The sequence below is a fragment of the Malaclemys terrapin genome, chromosome 10 (assembly GCF_027887155.1).
Source record: "Malaclemys terrapin pileata isolate rMalTer1 chromosome 10, rMalTer1.hap1, whole genome shotgun sequence".
NCBI classification, from domain to species: Eukaryota; Metazoa; Chordata; order Testudines; family Emydidae; genus Malaclemys; species Malaclemys terrapin.
The window spans coordinates 46,127,550-46,155,186 of NC_071514.1; the positions used below are offsets into that span (position 1 = coordinate 46,127,550).

General features: G+C 51.9%; 1 protein-coding gene across 1 annotated transcript in view; it reads right to left on the reverse strand.

The window, feature by feature from the left end:
• INSYN1 (inhibitory synaptic factor 1) overlaps positions 1-17,747 on the reverse strand; it is a 117,108-nt gene extending 99,361 nt beyond the window's left edge. The window contains exons 1-2 of the mRNA XM_054041818.1: positions 17,155-17,747; positions 15,787-16,615 (exon numbers count right to left, since the gene is read on the reverse strand). Coding sequence (XP_053897793.1) covers positions 15,787-15,945 — 159 coding nt within the window. The 5' untranslated portion in view covers positions 15,946-16,615; positions 17,155-17,747. The remainder of the gene's footprint in view (positions 1-15,786; positions 16,616-17,154) is intronic.
• Between the last annotated feature and the right edge of the window lie 9,890 nt (positions 17,748-27,637).

The following is a 27,637-nucleotide window of genomic DNA, read 5'->3' on the forward strand; positions in this document are numbered from 1 at the left end:
CCCAGGGTTTGTTAGTAGCAAGAAGGAATCTTGTGCTGAAAGCCCCATGGGGGAGGGTGAAGTCACATGTGCTGCTGGGGAAATAGGGCCCTTGGGGGCAGGGATGGTCAAGACCAGTTCCTGTAGCCTCAGGGCTCAAGGCAGGTCCCTGCAGGAGGGGGTGGATAGAGCCAGTTCCTGTCCTGTGATCATCTCCCTGGGGGAGGGGGATGTTCCACCTTGTAACAGGGAGGTCTTCCCAGCTGCTGACTGCCATGTAGTTGCAGGTCAGCAGGGGACAGGCTCTGCCCTAGGGTGCACAGGGACATGCATCCCAGAGTTGGAAGTTGGGGTCCTGGTGACTGCTGCGGTGGGAACAGGCCCCAAGGCCTCTGTAGCTGGAAGCAAGCCCAAGCTGAATGAAAGAGGGGCGGGAATTTGCTGGCCAGTGAAGGGTCTGTCACAGCTAGTAGCTGTGAGCCCACAACTGGATCAGGGTCACATTCCCTTTTGGGGGACAGAGGGGTGTCTGCCTCAGAGGGGAGCCCAGAGAGGGAAGTCCAGACAGAAGGTGATGGGGACAGGAGGGTCTGCCCACCTTTTGTAGAAAGGCTTTTCCCCAGGAGGAGGGTGAACGATCTGCATCTGAAATGCCAGACCCCTCACCTCTGAATCAGGTTTTAAGGGAAGACTGGGGTTCAGATCTCCTGAAGGGGAGAGTCCACCTAGCTGACCTTTTGGGAACAGAGAGTGGGGTGTCCAAGGGGATCTTACCAACCCAAAGAACTCCACTGAAAGATGTTGTTCCTGCTATGCTTGTAGAAACTAACATTGTCTCTTTAAGGCAGGAGAAGGAAAAACTTTGTATTTGGGAAGCTTCACAAGCTCCTGGGGCCCAACACAAAGAGATTCCAGAGGGAGGGGCTAAGGGCAGGCATGGTTGCAGTGCACCCTTTCCTAGCCAAAATGCCAAACATATACCTGAATTGAAAACCTTCTCCAAAGAAACAGGAGAATCTGTATCTGAACACCTGCCATGGTACACTAAGGGACTGGGAAATGCAATAGACCCTGAACAAGCCAAACTGTGTGAACAGAGTCTGTCTGTGATAAATTGGCTGTTAATCTTGCGTCTTTTGCTGCTTCATCTAGGGGTCAAGACAATGGAGTTGATGCTATAGACAAACCCTGTGAAAATGTGTAACATACCTGATTTTGGGGAAAAACTTTTGTATATTCTAGGGATAGTAGCAAGACAATCCTACAAACATGATGCTTCTCAGCTAATACCTGTAAACAGGCTTAGAGCTCGGCACAGCAGCAAGAGCACTGCTATGTGGAAGGGGAAACTGAGGCACACCACCTCATGGCATTGGTGGCTAAATGCCAAGACACCTACACTTTAACAGATATTGCTATCTGCATACTGTTAGCAATACTACACCCCAACATGTTTTCAGGCACCCAGGGACCAGGAACCCAGAACTTTGCTAGAACACCTATAGAATCATAGAATCATAGAATATCAGGGTTGGAAGGGACCTCAAGAGGTCATCTAGTCCAACCCCCTGCTCAAAGCAGGACCAATTCCCAACTAAATCATCCCAGCCAGGGCTTTGTCAAGCCAGGCCTTAAAAACCTCTAAGGAAGGAGTCCACCACCTTCCTAGGTAATGCATTCCAGTGCTTCACCACCCTCCTAGTGAAATAGTGTTTCCTAATATCCAACCTGGACCTCCCCCACTGCAACTTGAGACCATTGCTCCTTGTTCTGTCATCTGCCACCACTGAGAACAATCGAGCTCCATCCTCTCTGGAACCCCGCTTCAGGTAGTTGAAGGCTGCTATCAAATCCCCCCTCATTCTTCTCTTCTGGAGACTAAACAATCCTAGTTCCCTCAGCCTCTCCTCATAAGTCATGTGTCCAGACCCCTAATCATTTTTGTTGCCCTCCGCTGGACTCTTTCCAATTTTTCCACATCCTTCTTGTAGTTGGGGCCCAAAATTGGACACAGTATTCTAGATGAGGCCTCACCAATGTCCAATAAAGGGGAACGATCACGTTCCTCGATGTGCTGGCAATGCCCCAACTTATACAGCCCAAAATGCCATTAGCCTTCTTGGCAACAACAGCACACTGTTGACTCATATCCAGCTTCTCGTCTACTGTGACCCCTAGGTCCTTTTCTGCAGAACTGCTACGTAGCCATTCGGTCCCTAGTCTGTAGCAGTGCATGGGATTCTTCCATCCTAAGTGCAGGACTCTGCACTTGTCCTTGTTGAACCTCATCAGGTTTTTTTTGGCCCAATCCTCTAATTTGTCTAGGTCCCTCTGTATCCGCTCCCTACCCTCTAGTATATCTACCACGCCTCCTAGTTTAATGTCATCTGCAAACTTGCTGAGAGTGCAGTCCACACCATCCTCCAGATCATTAATAAAGATATTAAACAAAACCAGCCCCAGGACCGACCCTTGGGGCAATCCGCTTGAAACCGGCTGCCAACTAGACATGGAGCCATTGATCACTACATGAATGACATTTTAGGGTTTAAAGGTACTGGAAGGGGGTGTGACCAGAGACAACAGGGATTTTACATGTATTGCCTCCGCCATGGACAGTGTCCAAGACTATGGCAGTAAATTGAGGAGGAGGGTGTGACGTGGCACTCTATATGTTTTATGGACATATGCCTATAAGTGTGAATATGATGCAAGTGGAATATGCTTTATGCAAAAGGTCTCTTGTAAGGTATCATAACAAAGGTTATAACCTACAGAATATATTCCTCCTATTTGTATGCATGTATCATTCTTGTATTTGAAGCTAGAAATATGAAGTATAACTCTGAGGTCCAATTGTAATTATGCAAAGTGTGGGCCATTAATGGTGGTTTAGAATCTTGATGGCTCCCATTGACTAGGACAATTGACTGTATATGGTTTATTTACCTACATGCCTTGCTGTGTATGTGTGGGCTGACCCAGGAAGAATGGAGACTGTCACATGATACTGGAATCCATCTTAATCCTTGTACTTTTCCATTGATGAGGTGGGGGTGGGGACAAGCCCAGACAAGAGATTCCCTCCTTGTGCCAAAGCTATAAAAGGGGGTGGAGCAGGACAAAAGAGGTGGCCAGTCATGAAAAAAGACCTTGCTTACCACCTGAGATTTCTGCTGGAACTAACAAGGACTGTACCAGGGGAAAGGATTGGGCCCAGACTAGGAAGGAGTCTAGTCTGTGAAAGAAGCTTATTGGAACATCTTTAAGGGTGAGATATTACCTGTAATCACTTTCTTAATGTATTAGGCTTCGACTTGCAAATTTGTTTTATTTGGCTTTTGTGACTTACTTTGTTCTGGCTGTTATTACTTGAAACCACTTAAATCCTATTTTTATACTTAATAAAATCACTTTTGTTTATTAATAAACCCAGAGTAAGTGATTAATACCTGGGGGAGAAAACAGCAGTGCATATATCTCTATCAGTGATATAGAGAGTGAACAATTTATGAATTTATCTGTATAAGCTTTATACAAAGTAAAATGGATTAATTTGGGGTTTGGATCCAATTGGGAGCTAGGTGTTTGGGTGCTGGAGACAGGTAACCTGCTGAGCTCTTTTTAGTTAAAGTCTGCAGCTCTGTGGCTATGGCCCAGCCCCTGGGTCTGTGTTGCAGCAGGCTAGCGTGTCTGGCTCAACAAGGCAGGGTTCTGGAGTCCCAAACTGGCAGGGAAAATGGGCTCAGAGGTAATTTCAGCACATCAGGTGACAGTCCCAAGGGGATCTCTGTGACCGAACCCTCACAGTCACACTGCTAACGTAAAGTTTTCTGTATGGGGGCATTCATTCTCTCTCTCTCTCTCTCTCTCTCACACACACACACACACACACACACTTTGGACCTGGATTTCAAATGCCCCCAGATCAAGCTCTGGGGTTTTGGATTAGCTGATCATTTTAAAAAAGGGTTAGCTGCAAATATTTGAATCTGATCGTAGGTTCCAGCCCCTCCTCGCTAGATGGTTTCCATATTGACACCAAAGTGCAGACTAAGGCCCCTTTCTTCAGTTTCTTTACATAGAGGCTCGTGCAATTCTTTAACTTGTGTTCAGCCCCCAAGTTCCACTTTGAATTTCACGTTCAGGAGAAACGGAACTGAAGCCAAGGAATTTCACCCCCTCTGCTAGTGCACCCTGGTGGACTCTCTCAGTGGTGGCTTAGTTGCATGATGTTACCTTCATGTCCTGGCTTCCTGGGCCAGCACGTTTCGTACAAGCCATTTCACAGCTTCTCCGCCTCAGGGCACAGCAGGGCTCTGGTCTGTTCCTAGCTCCAGCTGGCTGCTTGGCGAGTCTTCGTGCCTGGATGCTGTGCTGCCAGCTCATGCATTTGGATAGGATTTTATGCATTGTTGTATCAATGCTATACATTTCCATTCAGTTATATGGGCATGTTGTAAAACAGTTCCACATTAGGGCCTCTCTCCTGCCGAGGGCCCTGTGTTGGCAGATAAGCAGCTTGTGCATTTGTGAATCCTGTGTGGTTCTTTTAGGGCAACCAAGGGCTGATTTGGCAAGGACTTCCAGGGAGTTGATATCTAATAATGGTGCCACAGGTTCATGGCAAATATACCATGGGCTAGCCCACTTCCTGGGGAGCCCCATTGGACCAGCCTGGCCCCTGAAGTTTTTCCTGACCTGCAGGAAGTGAGGTTTACAAGACCTCAGTATTATTCATAGACCCATTTCCCAGCATGGGTCAGCAGTGATTACTGTGCACCTTCTGAGAAGGTTCAAGCACCTGAACGTAGGAATGGACAAACTGGATCAGACCCAAAGTCCATCTGGGTTAGCAGCCGGTCTTTGACAGGGGCCAGCATCAACTGCTTCAGAGGAAGGCACAAGAACCTCACACTAGACAGATGGGGATAATCTGCCCCCACTGAAGATCTCACCCTGCTCTCCAGTAGCTAAGGGTTGGTTTAAACCTGGAAGCATGAGGTTTAATATCCCTGCCAAAACATTTTTATCGTCACTGACTATAACTCCGGGTATTTTCCATCTCCATATGAGCCCTACCACCTGCTATCCTGTTATAAATCCTTGCGGTGACTATAATGGGTCTTGCAAAACCGCTGTATAAAAACCCCTCTTAGCCTGAATTTTGTAGGTTGGGCCAGGACTGGCTCTAGTGTTTTTGCCGCCCCAAGCAGCAAAAAAAAAAAAAAAAAAAAAAAAAAAAAAGCCACGATCGCAATCAGTGGCAATTCGGTGGCAGGTCCTTTGCTCCGAGAGGGAGTGATGGCCCCTCCACCGAATTGCCGCCGAACGGCCGGACATGCCGCCCCCCCCTCTTCACTGGCCGCCCCAGGCACCTGCTTGTTACGCTGGTGCCTGGAGCCGGCCCTGGGTTGGGCTCATCTCTAGCTAGGGCATTTATTGTCTCATGCTGACATTACATGCTGCTGGCCAGTTGCTGCTCATTCATCTGGCATTTGTAATATGCCCCCCGGGACAGAAACAACACCACATGGAGTGAGAACTTTGCCTCCCACACCCAACAAAATCTTAACACTGGTAAGAGTAATGACGTTTCACCTTTCTTCAGCACCTTGCAGGGCAGATCTCTGCCTGCTTTGCTCACCATTCACTAATGGAGCCTCACAATTACTTATGAATTATTCCAGGCTAAGGGCACCCTGAGTCAAAGCGGACAATGGAACCCAGGTCCCCTGATGCCAGGGTCCCATTTCTAGGGGTGAGAAAACAATGTCTAATTAATGAGGTGGGGTAGTGGGTGGGACAGGGAATCACTTCTATTTTCAGGCCTTTGTTTTCCTTTCCCAAAAGTCAGTTTCCACAGATGGATCCACTGTCATTTCACACATGGCCGTGGACCAAGATAAATATGGTGGGAAGGGCCCCACTCACCACAGGTGTGCATCTTTGTGGTTAGGGCAGGAAATTAGCTCCCTCCCCATCCAGCACTGCTTGCCATTGGTTATTCATGCTGTGACACCCCTCCACCTCCACCCCTTTGCAACTCAACTCTCTGGCCAGGTCACTACGCAGTCCCCCATCCTGGGATGACAGAGTCCCACTGGACCAGCTGTCCGCATGCCACCTCAGGCAGCCTTCCGTTCCACCTCCAGATCCTGGGCCACATCCCAGTGGCTAGCAGGGGAACCCAGGCCCACCCACTACTGTGAGCTCCAGCCCAGGGACCCTCTGACTAGCAATCCAGCTCTGCTCACTCTCAAGTCCTGGTTGCTGATTCCCTGGGCTCCTTCCTACTCAGCCTCTATCTCCTTCCCGATCTCTGAATTTGCAACTGGAGCTTCCTCTGCTCCCCATGGCTACTTCACCCCTGTAGGCCTCTTGTAAGACTCCCTAGACCTGGCAGGACCTCAGGGCTCACTCACCCCCTGGATCCTCTCCTTGCCTGTGACAAACACTCTTTCCCTCCAGGAAGTGATCACAGGCATCCTCTCTGCAGCCTCCTCCTACTCTGCCTTCCTGGCTTTACATGCCTATCCCAGCTCCTCTCAGCTGGGCTTCCTCTGCCTTTAGGCCCTGTCAGGCCCTGTTTCCCCTCCAGGTGCAGTGTCTAAGGTTAATTGGCCCCCAACCCCCATTAACCCACTCAGGGCTTGTGTGAGGTGGACAGCCCATCACACATGGTTGAACAGTGCGTATCACTGCTCATCTGGGAAATCTGGAGTTTATTCACATTTTCTTTTATTTACAAATCTATCCAAATCATTAAATAAGGATTAACACAGCATGGTCACTTGTATATGAAAGTGAGTTCCCAAAAAGCAGTCTAATGGCTCTTCTGGCTTTTGCCTGATGTCATCCTAGCCTAAATCCAAATCCAAATCAGAATAAGGGCATCTTGGCTCACCCACAATGTCTGTCAGGCTACTGCTTAGCCTAGAATACCAAAACAGTTAGTTTACCCAGTGCTTTTTTTTACCACTACTCCAGTGTTCTATGATTTCACAGCTTTCTTTGCAGTGAAACATGGGGATGTTTCTCTGAGAAAAATGACTGCTTCCTACCACAAGGCCCAGCTGTGATTTTTCATGGCATCGGCTGTTCCAGGTAGGAAAGTGTGTGCAACTGCACTGTTTGAGCCAGATGACGACATAATTGCTGGCAGAGAGAACACATTTTCTCTGGATCATTTTTGGGGGAGCGGAGGGCGGATCAGGGAAGAATCAGGCTTTGAGTGCGAATATTGGCAAAGCAAACTGTGGTGCAGAGGTTTCACCCAGCTCAGTTCATAACTTGGGCCAGATTCCCAGCATGTGTGAATTGATGCAGATCCACTGAAGTCAATGGACCTACCCCATAAATACACCAGTTGAGAATCTCATTTGTCTTTCACCCTGAGGGAAGAGACTTATGTAATTTTCAGCCCTGGAGCCTTAAAGGGACATCAGGGCCTTAAAAATTACCCTTGTCTGAAATTATTGCACTTGTTACAGCTGTAACACCTACAATTCATGTAACAGAGATGGAGGAAATATACTCTCCCCCGCCCCGGTTTATTTGCTTTGTACATTTGACTGTACTTTTTGTAGAGTCAATTTCCCTGCTTCTTCTGTGCAATCAGTTAGTCAGTTTCCCCACTTGTCTGCATGGGTCTTTCAGGCAGCAACAAGGGAGAAACAAAGATTATTAAACTAGAAAACTGTGACTATAAAAGCAGGAGAATGGGCAGGGGACTACCAGGCAGATTAAGGGCTTGGAAGCAGTTCAACAGATTTTTTTTTTTTTTAAAGAAATAGACTGCACTTCAAGTGTATGGAGTCCCTTTAAACTGTGACTTTTCCTGCTCTATATTTCTCATCCTGTGGGATGAATTGCATTGAATAGCACTGAATTCCTGTACAAGACATCCCTCCATCCTGCGGGATAGGATATTTGAAGGCCTTGAGGTTGTACTTTGAGCTAGTTACAAGAACGCTTGGGGTTGTGTCTATACCATGAAAAGGAAAGGTGGTGTTCCATAGATAGTGTATAAGCCTCCCCACCCTTCCACACACACATCCTAGCTTTCTTCCATGTGGCTCTGATCCAAATGTCACTGGAAAGCCTCCCACCGACGTCAGAAGGCTCTGGATCAGGCCCAGCTGTTGTACCAGTGTGGATAGTCAGTTAAATGCCCATTGCACTAAAGAAAGGGCCAAATTCATTCTCAGTTGAGTCACACCAGGCATGAATCTGTCCCAGCCGTCCACCATGGCTTGGTATAATGTGGGTTAATGTTGATTGACCCTGCCAGCAGGACTCCTTTTTCTATCCCTGATTCTTATCCAGTCCATTCCTGCACTTGGAACAGGGCACAGGAAGTGGGGGCAAAGATTGCTTCAAGCCACCTTTGCACTCCCCATGTTTTGAGGCTGTTTGGAGTCCAGCACAATGCCTGACATCAGTTAGAGCAGCCTCAGGGCTGCTCTTACTTATGCTGTGCTTACCATGACTCCTATAGGTGCTGGGAAGCAGTGAATAGGTGGAGAATAGAGTGCTCCCATCAGCTCCCATCGCTGCCCGGGCACATCCCTTCCCTCCCACCCCCCAACTTGCTTCCCTACCCAGAGGGATATGCCACTAGGCCTGTGGAACCATTACCAGAGTGGTAACAGGTTTCAGAGTGGTAGCCGTGTTAGTCTGTATCAGCAAAAAGAACAAGGAGTACTTGTGGCACCTTAGAGACTAACAAATTTATTTGAGCATAAGCTTTCATGGGCTAAAACCCACTTCATCGGATGCATGCAGTGGAAAATACAGTAGGAATATATATATACACAAAGGACATGAAAAAATGGGTGTTGCCATACTAACTATAACGAGAGTAATCAATTAAGGTGGGCTATAATCAGCAGGAGAAAAAAAACTTTTGTAGTGATAACCAGCGTGGCCCATTTCCAACAATTGACAAGAAGGTGTGAGTAACACTAGGGGAAAAATTAGCTTGGGGAAATAGGTTTTACTTTGTGTAATGACCCATCCACTCCCAGTCTTTATTCAAGCCCAATTTAATGGTGTCCAGTTTGCAAATTAATTCCAATTCTGCAGTTTCTCGTTGGAGTCTGTTTTTGAAGTTTTTTTGTTGGAGTATTGCGACCTTGAGTGACCAGGTAATCGAGTGACCAGGGAGGTTGAAGTGTTCTCCGACTGGTTTTTGAATGTTTTAATTCTTGACGTCTGATTTATGTCTATTTATTCCTTTGCATAGAGACTGTCCGGTTTGGCCAATGTACATGGCAGAGGGGCATTCCTGGCACATGATGGCATATATCATGTTGGTAGATGTGCAGGTGAACGAGCCTGAATAGATATGTGGACAGAGTTGGCAACGGACTTTGTTGCAAGGATAGGTTTCTGGGTTAGTGTTTTTGTTGTGCGGTGTGTGGTTGCTGGTGAGGATTTGCTTTAGGTTGGGGGGCTGTCTGTAAGCGAGGACTGGCCTGTCTCTAGGGTGACCAGATGTCCCAATTTTATAGGGACAGTCCCAATTTTTGGGTCTTTTTCTTACATAGGCACCTATTACTCCCCACCCCCGTCCCGATTTTTCACATTTGTTGTCTGGTCACCCTACCTGTCTCCCAAGATCTGTGAGAGTGAGGTGATGGTTAGTGGCATTCTTCAGCCCCCAACTAAAACCTCTCCAGCACATCATCAAGGATTTATAACTTATCCTGAAGGGGGAGGGATAGCTCAGTGATTTGCACATTGGCCTGCTAAACCCTGGGTTGGGAGTTCAATCCTTGAAGGGGTCATTTAGGGATCTGGAACAAAAAACTGTCTGGGGATTGGTCCTGCTTTGAGCAGGGGGTTGGACTAGAAGTCTTCCAACCCTGATATTCTGATTCTTGTCAACTGCTGGAAATGGGCCATCCTGATTATCATTACAAAAGGTTTTTTTTTTTCTCCTGCTGCTTATAGCTCACCTTACCTGATTACTCTTGTTATAGTTAGTATGGCAACACGCATTTTTTCATGTCCTTTGTGTGTGTGTGTGTATATATATATCTTCCTACTGTATTTTCCACTGCATGCATCCAATGAAGTGGGTTTTAGCCCACAAAAGCTTATGCTCAAATAAATTTGTTAGTCTCTAAGGTGCCACAAGTACTCATTCTTTTTACCAGAGAGGTATGAAGAGGCCTTAGTGAAGTTTTCTGCGATTTACTCATTACTCAGAATGCTTTCTGCAAATAATAGTTAGCTTGTACCTCACGCATGAGCAGTTTGCTGTGGCCAGTGTGTAGTCAAAATTCTAGCTGTTTTGACTGGCCACATAAGTCATATGGTATGGTAGGGAGCTCTGATTTCACAAACTTTATTCTAAACTCATGTTTGTGGTTTTATTACAAAAGTGAAAGTCACTTTATAGAAATATTTTGCACTATTTGTTCAATATTAGCTGTTCCCGCAAAACCTCCCAACTGCTTGAAGGCACTGTGGTCTAGTAGACAGGGCACTGGACTGGGACTCAAGAGACATGGGGTTTATTCCTAGTTCTACCACTGAGCTGCTGTGAGAGTTTGGTCAAGTCACTTCCTCTCTTTGTGACTCAGTTTCCCTTCTTACCTTTTGTCTCTGTTTAAATTGCAAACTCTTTGGCAGGGGGCTATCTTTCACTAGGTGTCTGTACAATATCTACCACAAGCCACCTAACACAATTTCCAGTCTCACTTGAGGCCTCTAGGTGCTAGTGTAATATAAATAATACAGCAACTGGCTGCAATTTTGGGGAAACAACACAAAAGGGTCACAAACACAGGGAAAAGGTTAAAAATTTCAATGCAGAGTCTCAAGAAAGATTTTGCCCAATTCAAATACTGTTGTTTATGACATGGCAGGGGTGAACTGGTGGGCGGAGTCCGTGAGTGGGTGATCAAGTGTTCTTCTCCAATGGAACACCATCCATCTGATTTTTTTTTAAATCAGTAATTCCAGTTGACCCCCCCCCCTCCCCCGAGTTTGATTCTGCGAGTGCACCCTTTAAACAGCATGGCCCAGATTGTCCTTTACCTTCAGTCCTCTTTACACTGCTCTGGCCACGTTATGCAGGAAGTCAGACATGATCAGAATGGTCCCACTGGGCCTTAAATATCTATGAATCTATAAATATCTATGAAAGGGGCCTTAAAGTGAGCATAAATTACATCCACTCTCATTGTAAGCCTCCTTTAAGCTGCTGGGGCTGTGTACAGAGATCTCTGTGTAGATGAAAAACCAGCTTCAAGTTCTGATTATTTTTTTTAATCCTTTACAAGATTTTTATAAGGGTTTTTCAGCTCCTTTGCGGATGTTTAGAAGGGTCTTTTCTCCAAGGGAGATAACGACTGATGGAGTACACCATGGAATCAGTGAAACTGATTCTACACCAAGTGGGTTCAAGTACACGAAGAAAACAAATGGAAGAAAAATTCTCCCTTGTATTCCTTTCAGATTCAGCAATCATAGGTGTGCCTTGGCTTCCATGGTCAGGCACAAATGTGCTTTTTCAAACTGCCCTTTCAAAACACTGCTTCCAGTGCCGAGGGTAGCCCCTGTCAGAGCACAGCCGCTCAGAAGTAGGTCAAGCTGTGGATCTCAGGTGGGAGCCAGTGCCACTTCAAGCTTTGCTTAATGGACACTGACCATGTCCCCTATTTTAACCATAAAGCACTTTCCCTGGTGGGGATTCACATTGGGAAGGCAACGACCAACCTGCTGGCAAAACTGGGGTGCTAGGTGTGGATAAGGAAGGCTTATCTCAGCTCTTGGGGGGTCAGCTTGGAACAGGCAGCTTCTTTGAAACTTTGCGTGCTAATAAATAATGACAACTGGCTCTTACCGAGCACTTTTCCCCACGGATCTTGCTGTCTTCCAGTCTGAAGGATCTCAAAACACGTTACAGATTAATACATACAGCAAACACTTCAGCAGCCCCTGACATTCTCTCTCTTCCGGGCTGAGGCTGGGCAGCTGCGTTATTTGTGACAGCTTGGAGCAACAATGAGCCAGGAAGCGAAGAAGAAAAATGCATCTGATTGAAATGGCAGTGGTTGGGTATAATTAGCCATAGTGGCATTTGGCCAGGAGGTTGGCCATAAGGCCCTTTGCTGTTGTGAAAAGTTCCAACAGGCCTTGAAAGTGCATAAGTGCTCAGGATTTCCATGTAACATCTCACCCATTAAACATTGCAACCGCGTTGGTTCAGTCCTGATTTAGATGGAAGAGGGTTGGCTTCTGCCCCTCAGCTCACATGTGCATTCTCTCAGAATCACGACCTGGCAGAATCAGGGCAACTCAGGCACTGAATCATCCAACCCCACCTCTAGGCTTTTCCCTGGAGGTCTTCATTCCAGCACTGACCTGGCCTCATCCCACTCTGTTTATCAGTTCAGACAGGATCCCACAGGAGTCTCAGTTGCAGAGTCAAAAACACACAGGTGCCAAGAATCCAGCCTCGAGATGAAGGACTCCAACTAAGCAAGAGCATTTGATCATCTCCAGTGGGCACTCTTCATTTGACATCACCTCCAGCGCAAAGGTGCCCCGTTTTAGGCGCTTTCCCAGCTCAGCCTCCGTTACTAGAGCTTTCTGTCTGAATCACTCTGCTAGGCCGATTCTCAGGATTTGTTACAAGAACAATGCTTCACCCTTCCCTCTGAGGATCTCAAAGCACATTAGGGACATGACAGGATTTAGCCTGGTGAGGCAGATAAATATCACTCTCCCTGTTTTACAGGGGAGGAAATTGAGGCATGGAAAGGCCAAGTGACTTGCTGAAGGTCACAGAGCCAGGACTAGGCCAGAACACCTTCCTATGCCTTAACCACATGGCCCAGCCTCCTTTCCGGGGAGCTGAAAGACCCTTCTCTTCTAGAGCTATTATTGTGTTTCCAGCCACAGGACAGCAGCTATCAACACTCCTGCTTTCTCTCTCTTCTTCCCACCAAGCCCTAGCTCTGCTCCCTAGTCTAGTGTTATCATTTCTAATCTTCCCCTTTGGCAGATATCGATCACTCTCCAAAGGGGAGAAGGATTAGCTGTTAGTCACATAACACATGGCTAGCTGGTTGGCCTTTTCCTTCCAACAAGCCACCCATGATTCTGGCCAACTGCATCTCTGCAGCAGGGCTACAAGTTTGCCTAAAGGCCCCCCAACAAACCAAATGTGACCCCATAGGCAAATACCAACCAGATGGTCCTGATGGTGCATGATGCCTTCTAGGCTCCAAAGTGGCCCTTAGGGCAAAGAGGGGACTGCCTGTGTTTCACTGACTCTTTGGTGCTGAAAGCAGTAATTCAAGAAGGGTTTGATCATTGCTCAGACACGCAGAGTTTCTCCTGCTGCCTGCACCTCCCACAGCACAGGCTGGGCTGAGTCAGGAGAGAGATGCAAAGCAACAAGCCACAATAAGCAACCTGCCCCTCTGTCCTCTGCAAACCCTTTTCAACCTTCATGCCCACAGATTCTTCGCCCTGAAGGAATTCCAATGAGCCAAGAGATAAGTGCAGCAGGATTTACCCCACAGATTCCTATGCAATTGCTGATTGCATCTCCCCACCCAGTCACTGATCCTTGGCTATTTTTTTAAAGCTCTGTGCTATTATTTTCCAAGATGGGTTATTTTGGGCAAGGCACCAGAGCTGGATTGTGGCTGTGAGCTCTGGCCAAGAAGAGGCACGGAGAGGTATACGGCTTCCAATGCCAAGTGGGGATCTGGCTAGCTCAATCAGCTCCTCCCGACTTTGACTGCGTGCCATGTGCACTCCCCTTTGCATCCATGCCCCTGCCTTTGCCACATCACTAGTGTTGCCAGCAGTGCTAAGATGGGGTCTGATCCAAGGCTTACTAGAGTCAATGGAAAGACTCCCGTTGACTCCAAGGGTTTGGATCAGGTCCCTGGAGCAGCAGCTCTGCTTCCCAGCCATTCTATGCATTTCCCCTGCACAGGGGTGCAAGGTTTGGGAGGGGAATTCCTTGCGATGCTGCCCACCACACAGGCCCAGGCACAATCCAGCCTTGGGAGGAGCGGTGGAGGGGCAGCAAGAGCAAAGAAAGATACCCTTGGAGCTCAGCCATAGTTGAATGTGGTTTAGTATGTTTTCTCATGGACACATTATAGAGAAAGCTAGTCATGCCCAAATGATTCCCAGTAGGAGCTTCTATTTTCACACAGGGAAATGTCCCAAATTTCTGCCCACAGCTGGTGCCATACCCTTTGGAAAAGCTGAGCCAGCCCCTTCAGCTACTGCTGCTTCATGGCTGGGGGAATGGAACAAAAACCCTGGAGCATGCTCATTCACCATCTAAGGGCCAGATCCTCAGCTGGTGTAAACCAGCAAAGGGCTGTGAGAATCAACGGAGCAACATTGATTTACACCAGCTGAGAATCTGGCCTTGAGATTTTAGCAGACCCTGTTGATGCACCACCCAGTTTGTGACATCACATACTTGCTCCCTGCCTGGTCTGATAGATGCAGGCCTGCCACTTGGACAAACCAGCCAAGGGAGGTTGGAAAGAACTTGCTTCCATGGCAAAATTCACTGGTATAGGGGACAGGAGAATTGTTGACCTGAGGGTTAGGTGTGGGCCTCCTGGATCCTTTGATTTCAGGGTTTCTCTGTGAGATTTGCTGCATTCTACAATTTTATGCCAACTCCCAATTAACGCTCCCTCCCCCCAAATCATTAAGTTTCTCTCTTTCTGCTGCAAAGATCCAATCTTCACAATGCCAAACTGGAAGGCTGCTACTCTTGTCACCCAGGGCAGCATGCAGCAAACTGTAGCTAAACATTCAATTGGATTCATCAGAACAACCTTAAGGAAGCAATGCCTATTTGGTATCATTTAAGAACAGGGAATGTGTCTCCTTTCTCCACCCCCTTTTCTTTAAAGAAGGGAAGGAAATTAAATGTAAAAAAACGACCTGACTGCAGCACTTTACAGTCCAAAGCACAGCAAGTCATAATAGCCAATGGGGAACCCAAACAACACTAGCTCTACTACACTGTTCACACAGGTGGAATGTCTAGGTTACTTCTGTGATTCACAGGCACAGCTTGGTATATTAGGTCCTGATCCACGTGGGGGCCTACTGGACCCAATCCACCAGGGGTCAGATGCCCTTAGCTCTACACTGGGCCTGATCCAGTGTGGAGTTGGGTAGCCCATGGCATTGAAGTCAATGGAGTCAAGGGCAATCGGGAGCCCTTCTTGCTTCTTGGAAATCATCCACCATAAAAACAAAACAGGCACATGTGGCCGTGCTAAGGGCACTGCTGGGACTGAGCTATTGCATTCGCTCATTTGGGGGGCATCACCTCTCTCCTGTGAAAGGCTATCCTGAACCTGGAGATAGAGGAAGGCATAGAAATGGGGGCTGGATTTTCCACTGACATGGTGGGGGAGGGGGGTGTCAGCAGTCAGGATATGCACTGATGACTTGACTGTCTGGGTTTCAGGGCAATAGGGGAATCTAATTTGCCCCCTACACACACACACACACACACACACACACACACACACACACACACAGAAGAGAGGCTGTGCCCACAATAGGGGACTGGGATAGAGGGAGGAACTGACACACACACACTGCACCCACAATAGGAGCTGGGGAGACACACAGTACCCACAATAGAGGACACACACACACACAGGCTGTACCCACAACAGTTTGCTCCTCCGAGCCAGCCCTGCTCCATGAGGGGAATTCTTTAGGCATGGCAAAGCCTGGAAGTTTGGCCCGCTTTGGGGCTCCCCATGGCGCTCCCGCCCCAGCGGCGCTCACCTCCCGGAGCTCCTTGGCTACCTCCTTGAGCTCCTGCAGGATCCCCTCCAGCTGCCCGATCACCATTTTCATGCGGCACCTGATCTGCTCCCTCTCCTTGCTGCTGCCGCCGGCGGGATCTTCACTGGGCTGCGTGTCCTGCGAGTCCCCGGAGCTCATCCTTCACAAGCTGCCTGGGCGCCCGGCGCTGTCCATGCTGCTCTCCCCCAGCCCGGCCTTGCCTCCGCGGAGCCCCTCTAGGCCGGGGAGAACTCACCATCTTAACGTCCCACGCGCCAGAGAGCCGCAGCCGCGCTCTGCCTCCCGCCGCTCTTCGCCCCGACCGCTCACAGCAGCGGGTCGCGGGCCAAGATTAACCGAGCTCCGCGCCCGGGACGCAGCCGCACGCCCATGGGACCGGAGCGCTGCCCGGGCGCAGGGAGCCGCCTTCAGCAGATGGCCGGGGGCGATCCACTGGCAGACGGACCCAGAGCGATCGTTTCCCTGCTCCCGGCTAGCGAGAGAGGGCGGGCACTGCCCCTCTGCCCGGGGCTCGCCGGCTCGCCAGAAAGGGCATCGCTCCGGATGTCCCGCAGAGGCTGGAAGCAGCGCCGCCTCTTCCACCTGCTCAGCCTCCCCGCCTCGCTTGTGCCGCGCACGGAGCCCCCATGGGCCGGCTCCGGGCACAGCGGCCACCTGTCCGGGCGAGCCTCGCCCACTTGGCTCAAGGGCAGCGAACGATGCTCCTGGGATATTCGCAGAGGGGCGAGCTCGGAAAACGCCTCGCAAGATCCACGGCGACTTCCAGGGCTGGGGCGGGTGTCCTGGGGCTCGGGGGTCCGCCGGCCTGCTGCGGAGAGAGACCAGTAGCGCGTCACGATGCGATGCGGGCAGGGGCCCCGAAGGCCGGACTGGCCCTTGGCTGTGCGGGGCGGGACAGCTTCGCCCCATCCATCCCTGCCAGGGCCAGCGGAGCGCCCGGAGCCCAGCCCCCGAGCCAGGACCCCGGGGCGTCAACCTCCGAGCCAGGATCGCAAGGGTCCCCCCTCCCATCCCCGACCCTTTCTTTCCTGGGAGGGGGGAGGTGACCCAGATTTGGAGCCGGCTCCGCGGGGATTGTTCGTGTCAGCGAAAGGAACCAGTCCCCCCTCTCCCCCCCGGACTCCCTCCATGCCCAGCCCCTCCCGGCGCAGTAGCCAGCCACGAGTCCCCATCGCTGGGGGAGGTTAAACGAGGAGGCTGCACCCCAGCTTCTGGCTGCCGGCTCTGCGCGCAGCTGGGGCGCCGCACCGGCCTGTCAAAAGTCGCCGGGCCGGCGGCTCTGCTACCGCAAAGTTTATTTACCAGCCACCCCGCGAGAGCCACAAGCCACGGAAACCAGCCACTTACTACCCAGCAGCGAACAAAACCGATCCGGCTCTCCGTTTCCGGCTGCGGCTGCCCCGGGGTCACGAGGGCCAGCTCCGCGGCTCTTCCTGGCTGCTGCTCCCGGGAGATGCCATCCTGATCTGTCCCTGCCTCGCCCCTTGGAGCAGAGCCTGCCGGCGGGCAGGAAGCACGGAGAGGGGAGATGGGCGCGGGAGGGGGAGCGCCCTGTTGTTATTCTGGCTGGATCGCCGCGAGTGGAGGAGCGGAACCTGCTCACAGGAGGAGGGGAGCTGCCGCGCCGTGTGCGGGGGAGGCGGCCGCGCTCCCCCCGTCGCCAGCGCCGCGGTGCAGTGCCACTCGTTCGCCTTCGCTCCGGTGGCCCATCGTGCGAATGGAGCCCGTGGGCCACTCCACAGGTGCCAGGGTCTCCGGCCGACACACAGCCCTCCTGGGGGTCCCGCAGGTCGCCGGGCGGGCTCTGCCACCGGCCGCGATGGAGCTAGTGGGCTGGGCACTGCAACCAGGACGGCTACCGCTGCAGCGGCCGCTCCTTGGGCGCGGGGCTCGGCCCCAGGCTGGGCTGCTGGCGGGGGGGCGCCGGAGCTGCCCACATGGCGGGGGGCCCAGCGGCAAGCGGCTCAGATCCCGCCCTCTCGCCCGCCCCGGGAGGCTGGTGCCCGGCCCCTGGCGCCCAGCTCCGCGCGGGCAGGGGCGGCCATGGAGAGAGCTGCAGTGGGAGCGCGCCGCGCGTCCTGCCTGGAGCCGGGCTGGTGCAGCCCGCGGCCGGGGCTCCGCACACAGGCGTGTGGCTGGTGCTGTCAGCGAGGGGGCAGAGCCAGGCAAAGTAGCCGGCGCTTAAAGGGGCAGAGCACGCTGGGCCGCCTGCGACAGAGGGGGGGGGGAGCGCCCGACTCTGCCCGGCGAGAACCCCTCCCGCCCCCGGCTGACTGCAAGGCTGGTCAGCTCCAGCTGGGCCCGTGCGCAACGGAGGGCGGTGGCATTTGACAGGCAGGAAACTGAGGCATACAGAGGGGCAGAACCATGCCGCGTCCCCCAGTGGCCAATGGTAGAGCTGGGACTAGAGCCCCTGTCTGCGCTGCCCCATGGTCTATCTCCTCCGTCACTGGGAAGGCATCTTGGCTGGTGGTCTGCACACAGGCCTGCTGGCCAGGAATACCTGGAGCCTAATTCTGCCTCTGCTACAAACTGGTAGCATGGCCTTTGGGCAAGTCACATTCTCTGCCTCGGTTTCCCCATGTGTACCACTGGACCCAACTCACCAGTTACATGGTGCTTCATGAATGAGTCAACAGTGTGATGCTGTTGCAAAAAAAGCAAACATGATTCTGGGATGTATTAACAGGTGTGTTGTGAGCAAGACACGAGAAGTCATTCTTCCGCTCTACTCTGCTCTGGTTAGGCCTCAGCTGAGTATTGTGTCCAGTTCTGGGCACCGCATTTTAAAAAAGATGTGGAGAAATTGGAAAGGGTCCAGAGAAGAGCAACAAGAATGATTAAAGGTCTTGAGAACATGACCTATGAAGGAAGGCTGAAAGAATTGGGTTTGTTTAGTTTGGAAAAGAGAAGACTGAGAGGGGACATGATAGCAGTTTTCAGGTATTTAAAAGGGTGTCATAAGGAGGAGGGAGAAAACTTGTTCACCTTAGCCTCTAAGGATAGAACCAGAAGCAATGGGTTTAAACTGCAGCAAGGGAGGTCTAGGTTGGACATTAGGAAAAAGTTCCTAACTGTCAGGGTGGTTAAACACTGGAATAAATTGCCTAGGGAGGTTGTGCAATCTCCGTCTCTGGAGATATTTAAGAGTAGGTTAGATAAATGTCTATCAGGGATGGTCCAGACAGTATTTGGTCCTGCCATGCGGGCAGGGGACTGGACTCGATGACCTCTCGAGGTCCCTTCCAGTCCTAGAATCTATGAATCTATGAATTAATGAACATTCCCAGGGCAAATCCCCACCCTGCTGTGGCCACCCAAGGCCTTGCTCTTCCCCTGCAAAGAAGCCACATAACTGCAGTCAGCAGCCTCTTGTGGCCACCGCAAAAGTGCAGGGGAGGGAGAGGCCTGTGTGGCGCTCCAGAGAGAGGCCAGTAGATTTGATACTTAGCCCTGAACACACCTACCTACCATGGACTGTAAGGCAGCTACATCCCTGCTGCACAGGTGCTCTTTCTTCAGGCAGTGGTTCCCAACATGTGGCCCATGGGCTGCTTGCAGCCCAATCAGCACAGAGCGGCGGCCTATATGACATCCCCAGGGCCATACAGGTAGTATTGGATGCAGCCCACAATGGTAAATAGGTTGAGAACCACTGCTTCAGGGGAAGGGATGGTCCTGCCCTCCCATGGGTCCTCTCTCCCATGTCCATGTGCTGCAGTCACAGAGGGGTAAGAATCTCCACTCCCACCACGTTGGTTGTAGGCTGCTCTGATTTACACTGCTGGGAGTAAGAGGAGACTCAGGCCATGTGGCACACTGCACAAAGCAGAACCTCAGAGCTGCTGGGCTCAAGGAGGCAATCATCCCTTTACTTCCAAGCCCTTCATCTGTGAAAACACACAGCACTGAGCCCTCCAGCTGCAAGGAGCTGGGGTACCCAGAGGCAGCTCCCAGGAAGGGTAACCATAGTAGTGTGATTCATAACGAGGTAGGCGCATGCGTGCACCAGGGAGCCACCACTGCAGCTGGGAGCGTGCGGCCAGCTTGGGTTGGCAGGCACACAGTAGCTCTGTTCTAGCTGCATATCAGGGGGTAACATGGGCAGTGGCTCAGGTTAGATACCCAAGTATTCACTGGTCCAGCTGGATTGGAGGCTGGTGGCTAGCCCAAGCCCTGCCCATGCTACTCTTGGTTACAGCTAGCCTAAGCAGAGGGAGTGTGTCTCTCTGCTCGAGTTGGGAAGCACTGTCGCAGCTGCAGTGTAGATGCACCCTCAGAGGAGCCTCTCTTTATTAGTTTCACTGTCCTGCTTTCAGATGCCCCCAGCCTCCCCTGGAAGTAGGGTGACCAGACAACAAGTATGAAAAATCGGGACAGGGGGTGGGGAGCCTATATAAGAAAAAGACCCCAAAATCAGGACTGTCCCTATAAAATTGGGACATCTGGTCACCCTACCTGGAAGATTTCTGTAAAATAAGGGCCAGGTCAGGAAAGAGCAAGGCATACCAATGGACACACTCAGTGAAAGGCAGCTCCTCCCTGCAGGGAAGGAGGGGTCGCCTAGCTTGTCTCTAGTCTCTCTGGAGGTTCATAATGCTGCTCATCAGTGGTAGTTGAGGGCTAATCCCTGAGCCTGTCCACCACACAACCTGCATCCTTCCTCTGAATCCCACCTCCAAACCCTACTTCTTTCTCACAGTGACCCTGGCACAATGTCATCTAGCCTCATTGCATCACCTCTTGCTGCACCTCCCTTCGACTGCAGCTTCTTAAAGCATGGACCAGGCTTTCACTCTCTCTGTAGTGTGCTATACATACCTGGAATGCTGTGAGCTATATAATTACATCCCCCAAAACGCTATGTTAAAAGAACACTAAGATTTCACATTTCAGCAATCAAAAGTTAGGAAATGCCAGAATTAAGGCTGCCTGTGTCACCTTAATCCAGCCCCTTGGCCTCACGCCATGATCACATACCACTTCCTCCACAGGACCCTTGCTGTCTTCAGTGAATGAGGAATTCTTCAATATTTCTTTTAATCCTCCTCATTCAGTGTGTGGCCCACATGCCATCCAAATCCTGCAATGAATACAGAATTACTAATTTCCTTTCACAATAGTATCTGAGCACTCCCCAAAAATTAATGAATGTATCTTTACAACATTCCTGTGTGATTAGGTGGTTTTATTAATCCCATTTTAAGGCTGGGCAACTGAAACACAGAGTAAAGGTCAAAATTGCTAACAGTGGCCACTAATTGTTGGTGCCCAACTGGAGACACCATGGGCCTGAGTCTTCAGAATAGCTCACATTTTTATTGCACTTTAGATGTCCAAAGCTCAGTTCACAGACTTCAGCACCTCCATGGCCATCTCACCTTGAACACCCAGAAAACAAGCCATACGCAACTAGTGGCCACTTGTGAACATTTTGGTTTAGGTGATTTGCCTCTGCCACAGGAACAGGAATGTACAGAGTCAGGAAGCTTGGGTTCAAATCCAGGTTCAGGAGGGAAATGTGCTTTAGAGATTGTAGACCCTCAGCCTGGTTCCCCCTCCCATGTATCTACCCTGAACTCCCACTCCTTGTAACAGGTTTGCCTGAGCCAAGCATCCCATGGAGCAGGCTTAATTCATTTTCCATAAAATTAAGGTAATACTTCACATGGGCATTAAATTCCAAAATGCAGATCAGGGAGGCAGGAGCTGGGAGTGGACAGGAGTGTTATAGGGTGCACCAGGCATTTGCAGACCCTGATCCAACCCAAATACCATCAGAGCTGGGCACTGGACCAGGGTGAGTTCCTGAGGCTTTAGAAAAGGCCCAGCCTCCCACCCCAGCCACAGCATCACCCACAACTGGCATTTGAAAGCAGCAGCCAGTTCTTTTTATCTGGCCTTTGGGGCCCTGACTAGCATGTCCCTGCCCTTCTAGCCACTGGAAGATCAAGACTCACTGGTTCCACCAGCAGCTGATCCTGGGAGGCCTCTCTCTCTTGCTGGTCCTCTCTTTCACAAGGAGAGTTTCATAGGGCAGAGTGCCCCAGGGCATCTGCCATGGGGCAGCAGATGCCTGCTGCTCCCCATCACACTCTTATCCCCCCAACTTCTGCCTCTACCCCTTCTGCTCCTATCCACATATCCCACACCCCAGCTCCTGCCTTCCCCCTCTCTGCACCTATACACCCCTCCCCCTAGTCTCATCCATCCCTCCACCAACTCCTGTCCCCCTCCCCCTCTGCTCATCCCCGCCCTCCAGACCCTGCAACCTCCTGCACCATTCTTCCCCCCCTCTGTGTGTCAGTCAGGTGGCTTTCTCCTTCTCCACCTTGCTGCCAGGGTAGAGCATCAAGAGCCCAGGACAAACAGACTCCCTGCTCTCAGTTCCTGTGGCCCGGAGAAGCAATTCCGTGGAGTCCCACTCAGCTACTGCAGCCTCAGGATGGAGTGTGCTCAGTCATTCTCAGAGGATGCTAGATGTGTCATGCCACTAGCACACAGGATCTGGGAGAGGGTGGAGCATGCTCAGTGCAAACAACTTTCAGAGATTTTAGCTGCTAAACTAGATTTTGCAGAGGCTCAGAACTTGGCCAAAATTTGGCCACCTTTCATGGGGATGGCAAAAGGCACATCCGTGGCACCAGGGCAGCTCCTCTGCCAAATCTGAGTCCCTGCTTCAGCTGTATTTTTTGTTTTTACCATGGACAAAACAGTGTATTTCCCCCTAACCTTGTTCTTGGAAATAGCTGAACCATTTTAGCTGAAACTTAAAAAAAAAAAAAAAAAAAAAACCCAACAACATAACCAGCCTGAGGCAGACATCTGGCATGGGGAATTTCAGCCCAAACTGTTAAAGTTTGGCCAAGTGATAAGAAACCAAAACCAAGGTTTTATAATGGGAAATGTTGGGCAACCTTACCTATAAATGCTGCTACCTGCTGTCTATAATTAAGTGGCTAGTGTATGTGCACACAACATATTGGATGGAATCAAATTGCTCAACAATGTGTCATACACCCTGCAGTGCTAACAGATTAGCCTCTGACTCCTATTATAGGCACCTGTATGGGTCCGGATCCTGCTGATCCTCCTGTTATAGGCACCTTTGTTTTTGGAGCAGGAATATCTGAGGCCTTGCCTTACTGTTGCAATGATGATCTAGAGGGCCACAGCGGGGCAGCACTGTGGACATAGCCTGTCTGTATCAGGATGTGTAGAGGCAGGAGAAGTGAGCTGGAGAGCAGTGTGGAGGATAGACAGAAAGTAGGTTTTTAGGAATGCAAGAGTGATGCTGTGTGTTAACACACTGACCATAACAAAGCTCTGGGTAGCCAAGCACATGGTGCATTTTATGGTGTAGCACAGCTGATGTGATGTTTTCACAATGAAACCTGAAACCCAAAAAGGAAACTCACCTGGTCTTAGGTTTTGTTGCAGACCTGAGCCTTAGACCAGTATAACTGAAATTTCATGAAGGTTTCTGAACACAGGACCAGCTGGGATAACAAATCCACAGCTCCTTAAGGGTGTGACTTAAACCCAGGTAATGTCCAGCCATTTCAGATGATCATTTTCATGTATTTGTACCCAAACCTCAACTGGTCCAAACCCCAAATGAACACACGAATACCCCCAACTAAAAAAGCCATCTGCACTCAGCCCTGATGCAGATGTTTGCTTTAGTAGCAGGTTATTGTGAGCTTCCTATGTGCCCCCTCATGACCTCAGGGTGGTCCCGCAAGCAGTCCCTGCCTTAGTTTCTCCTTTCAACGGGCTTCTTCAATAATCCAGATCATTTTGTCCATTCTCACCCCTTTTTGGGTGTGGCTTATTCAAATAACAAACATCCAAAATAAAGTTCTCAAGTCCAGCCACTCACCCCCTTACCAGGTCACTCCCAGGCCTTTCCTGCCTGTAGCCTCACTCCCTGAACCGGGCTGTCTGCTGGAGCCTACTCTTCCTGATGGCTCAGGGTTCTCCCTGCAGCAGCTATCATCTCTCTCACTACACTGTGGGCTCCCTAGAGAGTCCCTCTCTGACACTTCCTTCTGCTCTTCAGGGGGCATCATCTGATCCCTGCTCAGGTGTGTCTAGTTAGTAACGAGAGTTGGCTGCCATCTGGCCTTTAAAAGGCAGGCCACCTTGTTACGCGAGTGAATGCTTGGTCTCTGCACTGGCTCCAATCCAATTCAGGGATGGATAGCATAGGGAAGTAGCTAGATGATTCTTCTAACGCTAATCCATTGGTTCCCATTCAATAGTACAATGGTACCACTTGAAAATTACCCCATCAGGTGTCTGTCTGTCTGTTCAGTGATGTAGGTGAAATGGATTGGTGGATCTCAAAGTCAGTTCCTAGAAGGCAAGTGTCTACATCACATAAATACATCCCTGCAACTGGCTCCACTGTTGGCAGTCTCTGCAGAAAGCCCAAGGACTGAAATCGCCGGCCAAACACTCATTGAGGTCCATGGGAGCAGGATCGGGCTCATGAGCTACCATAGGAATAGGATCAGGTCCCTGCGCATTTAGGGATGCACACAGATTATTCTGCAGAGGCAGGAGCTGTGGGCAGCAGAGAATTGTAATTTAGAGGACACTATATTGCAGCCAGTAGCGTAGCTAGAGGGGTGCAGGGGAAGCAGCCACTTCCCCTCAGCACATTTTTCAAAAGCGGCGCCTGCCAGGCCAGCGCTGGGCTCCTGCAGGCAAGGGGGGACAGCACGGCCGGAGGAGCCATGGGGGGTGGGGGGCGGGTGCGGCCAGAGGAGTGAAGGGGCCGGCTCCTCGGCCATCGCGCCCCACACTCAGCGTGGCCCCAACATCGCCGTGGCCGCTTCCTGCGGCAGCTCAGGACTCGGCGGCCGAGCGCTCCCTGCCCCTGAATGCAGCAGCAGCAGCATCTCCCGGCAGCAGCTCGCGGCCACCAGCCCCGCCATGCCGTAGGTCAGGCCTGGGCCAAGGGAAGCAGGAAGCTGCCGGGGGGGGGGGGGGAATCTGCCCGCCCGCCAGCTGCTGCCCGTCCCACTGCTCCGCTCCCCCCAGCCCCCAGGAGAAGCGAGCAGCGCCCGCCCGCCACCCCTTCCCCATGCCCGCAGCCTCCAGCCCGGCCTCAGGGCAGGGGGGCAGCCCACACCGCCTGGAGCTTCCCGTGAGCCTCTCCCCTCCCCCTCCTGCGGCGGCTGCCCAGCGCGGTGTCATGGCTTCCTCCGAGTCTGAGGTCGCTCGGCAGCTGGTGAGTCCCGCCCAGGGGGCGTGTGAAACTTTCTCACCTCTTCTCCCCCCGGTTCTCCGACCGCACCCTAAAAACTTCCTCGGCCGTGCTGTGCCGTGCCCGGCCCCCTCTCCCCGGACCGAGCCCCTCCAAGGGGGGGCGCAGCATGGCCACAGGAGCCTGGGGGAGGCATGGTGCGGCTGGAGGAGCCAGCCAAGGGGGGAGGGCACGCCGAGTGGCTGGAGGAGCCAAGGGGGGGCGTGGCTGGAGGAGGAGCCAAGGGGGGGCCCTTTTATGTTTGTTCCCCCTGCACTTAGAACCTGGCTATGCCACTGATTGCAGCTGATGCTGTGGCGGCCAAGAGTGACCATCTATCTGGAGATCCCTCCTGCCCCCCTGCCTGTGACAGGCCAGTGACCTGTGAAAGCAGCTCCCTGACAGTGGTCATTTGTTCCGCTAGCCAGATGGAGAAAGCAGCAAATCCGCAGGCGAGTGGCTGCACCGGGCAGCAGGCACAACTCCTGGAAGCTGATGTCCCCACCAGTGGTTCTGTGGCCCCAAGGCCCTAACAAGGCTGGGGGAACCTCATAGAGAGGGCGAGTTCAGCAGAAGGTTTGGAGAGTTTTGCTGCTCATCCAGGCCTAATCCAGGCTCAGCCCAGTTGGTTGACGATGTCCCAAGTGCCACAGGAATGGCCTCTAGGGCTGGGCTCTACCTGCGCCTGACATGGGTGCTCAATGGTCATGGAGAGGGAGCTAAGAGCCCACCCCACACTTTGACTGACAGGCATAAGGGCCAGTCAGGTTTGCAGTCCCTGCACACACTGCGGCTGCCCCCTCCCTACTCCTCTGGGAGCACACTGTGCACCCCAGGGAGGGGAGATGGGCAGGGGAGTGATAGGGCCCTGACTCTGCCCCCCAGCACCAGCCCATGGATCTGGCTGGCTTCATGGTTGCATGGGGAGCAGGTGATGTGCCACAGAGGGGCACAGGGGCAGCATGGCTCTGGCCTCTACAGTCTTGGGAGCACAAGCTTTTGGGGGCAGGGCCCCTTGCAATGTGGGATTTGTATCAGGCCCCAGGTCTCTTTCTGTGACCAGCACAGCCTGTTGGTGCATCACAAATCAACTCAGTAATAAGAGCCCTAACCCTGCGCCCTTGTGGAAGAGCCTTCTCCAGTGCACTAGGGGTCTAGAGCGATGGTGATAACCGTTACTGGGGAGCAAGAGCCTTTCTGTAGGTGTGTGGAGCCACCTTAACACCAGGCTTAGTGTTCTCCAGGTCCCCCTAGGGTTGCCAACTTTCGAATCGCACAAAACTGAACACCCTAGCCCCACTCCTTCCCTGAGGCCCTGTCCCCGCTCACTACACTCCTCCTCTCTCAGTGGCTCGCGATCCCCCACCCTCACTCACTTTCACTGGGCTTGGGCATGTGGTTGAGGTGTGGGAGAGGGTGAGGGCTCTAACTGGGGATGTGGGCTCTGGGGTGGGGCCAGAAATGAGGGGTTCAGGGTGTGTGTGGACTCTGGGCTGGGGCAGGGGGTTGGGGTCCAGGAGGGGGTGAGGGCTCATTCTGGGGGTGTGAGCTCTGGAGTGGGGCCAAGGATGAGGGGTTTGGGGTGCAGGAGGGGGCTGAGGCAGGGGGTTGAGTTGTGGGAGAGGGTTCTGGGAGGGAGTTTGGATGTGGGAGGGGACTCTGGGCTGTGGCAGGGGGTTGGATTGCAGGAGAGGGTTCGTGGTGCGGGGTCCCTGCAGTGCTTTCCGCGGTTCCCAAGAAGCAGCTGCCAGGTCCCTGCCCTTAGATGCATCTGTGGCCAGGGAGGCCTCCCACGCTGCCCTCGCACCTGCAGGCGCCGCCCCTGCAGCTCCCATTGGTCTTGGTTCCCGGCCAATGGGAGCTGTGGAGCTGGTACTCAGGGCGGGGGCAGCGTGCAGAACCTCCCTGGCCACCTATGTGTCTAGGGGCTGCAGGGACCTGGTGGCAGCTTCCAGAAGCCACGCGGAACTAGGGCAGGAAGGGAACCTGCCTTAGCCCCAGACCCCTGCTGTGCTGCTGACCGGACTTTTAATGGTTTGGTCGGCAGTGCCGACATGAGCCGCCAGGGTCCCTTTTCAACTGGGCGTTCCGGTCAAAAACCGGACGTCTGGCAACCCTACCTCCTGCATGTGGGTGCAACCCACAGTTGGAAGGTGGACGTGACTGCACCCTGCAGGCTGCAAGGCAAACTACAGGGTAGACTCAAGCAGGGGTCAGATTCAAAAGCCTCCCGAGTTTATTCCTGTCGCCCCCCGGGCTAGGAAAGGGGTTCCCTGCCCTAGTCTCATTAGGCCCCTCAAGCCTCGGCTAGCGTTGCTAACCCTCTAAGCTTTGCCTGGAGTCTCCAGGAATTAAAGATTGTCATGTGATGAAATCTCCAGGAATATGTCCAACCAAAATTGGCAACACTAAGCATTGCCCAGTGAGCACAGCCCACCCAGTACTCACTTCATAATAAACCACAGGAAGAGCCCTAGGATGGAAACAAACACTATGGTCCTCTGCCCTCTCCTCCAGCAGTCTCTTGCAGTGGGCAGCCCCTGCAGAAGGGTCATCTTTCTCCATAGCCAAGCTACT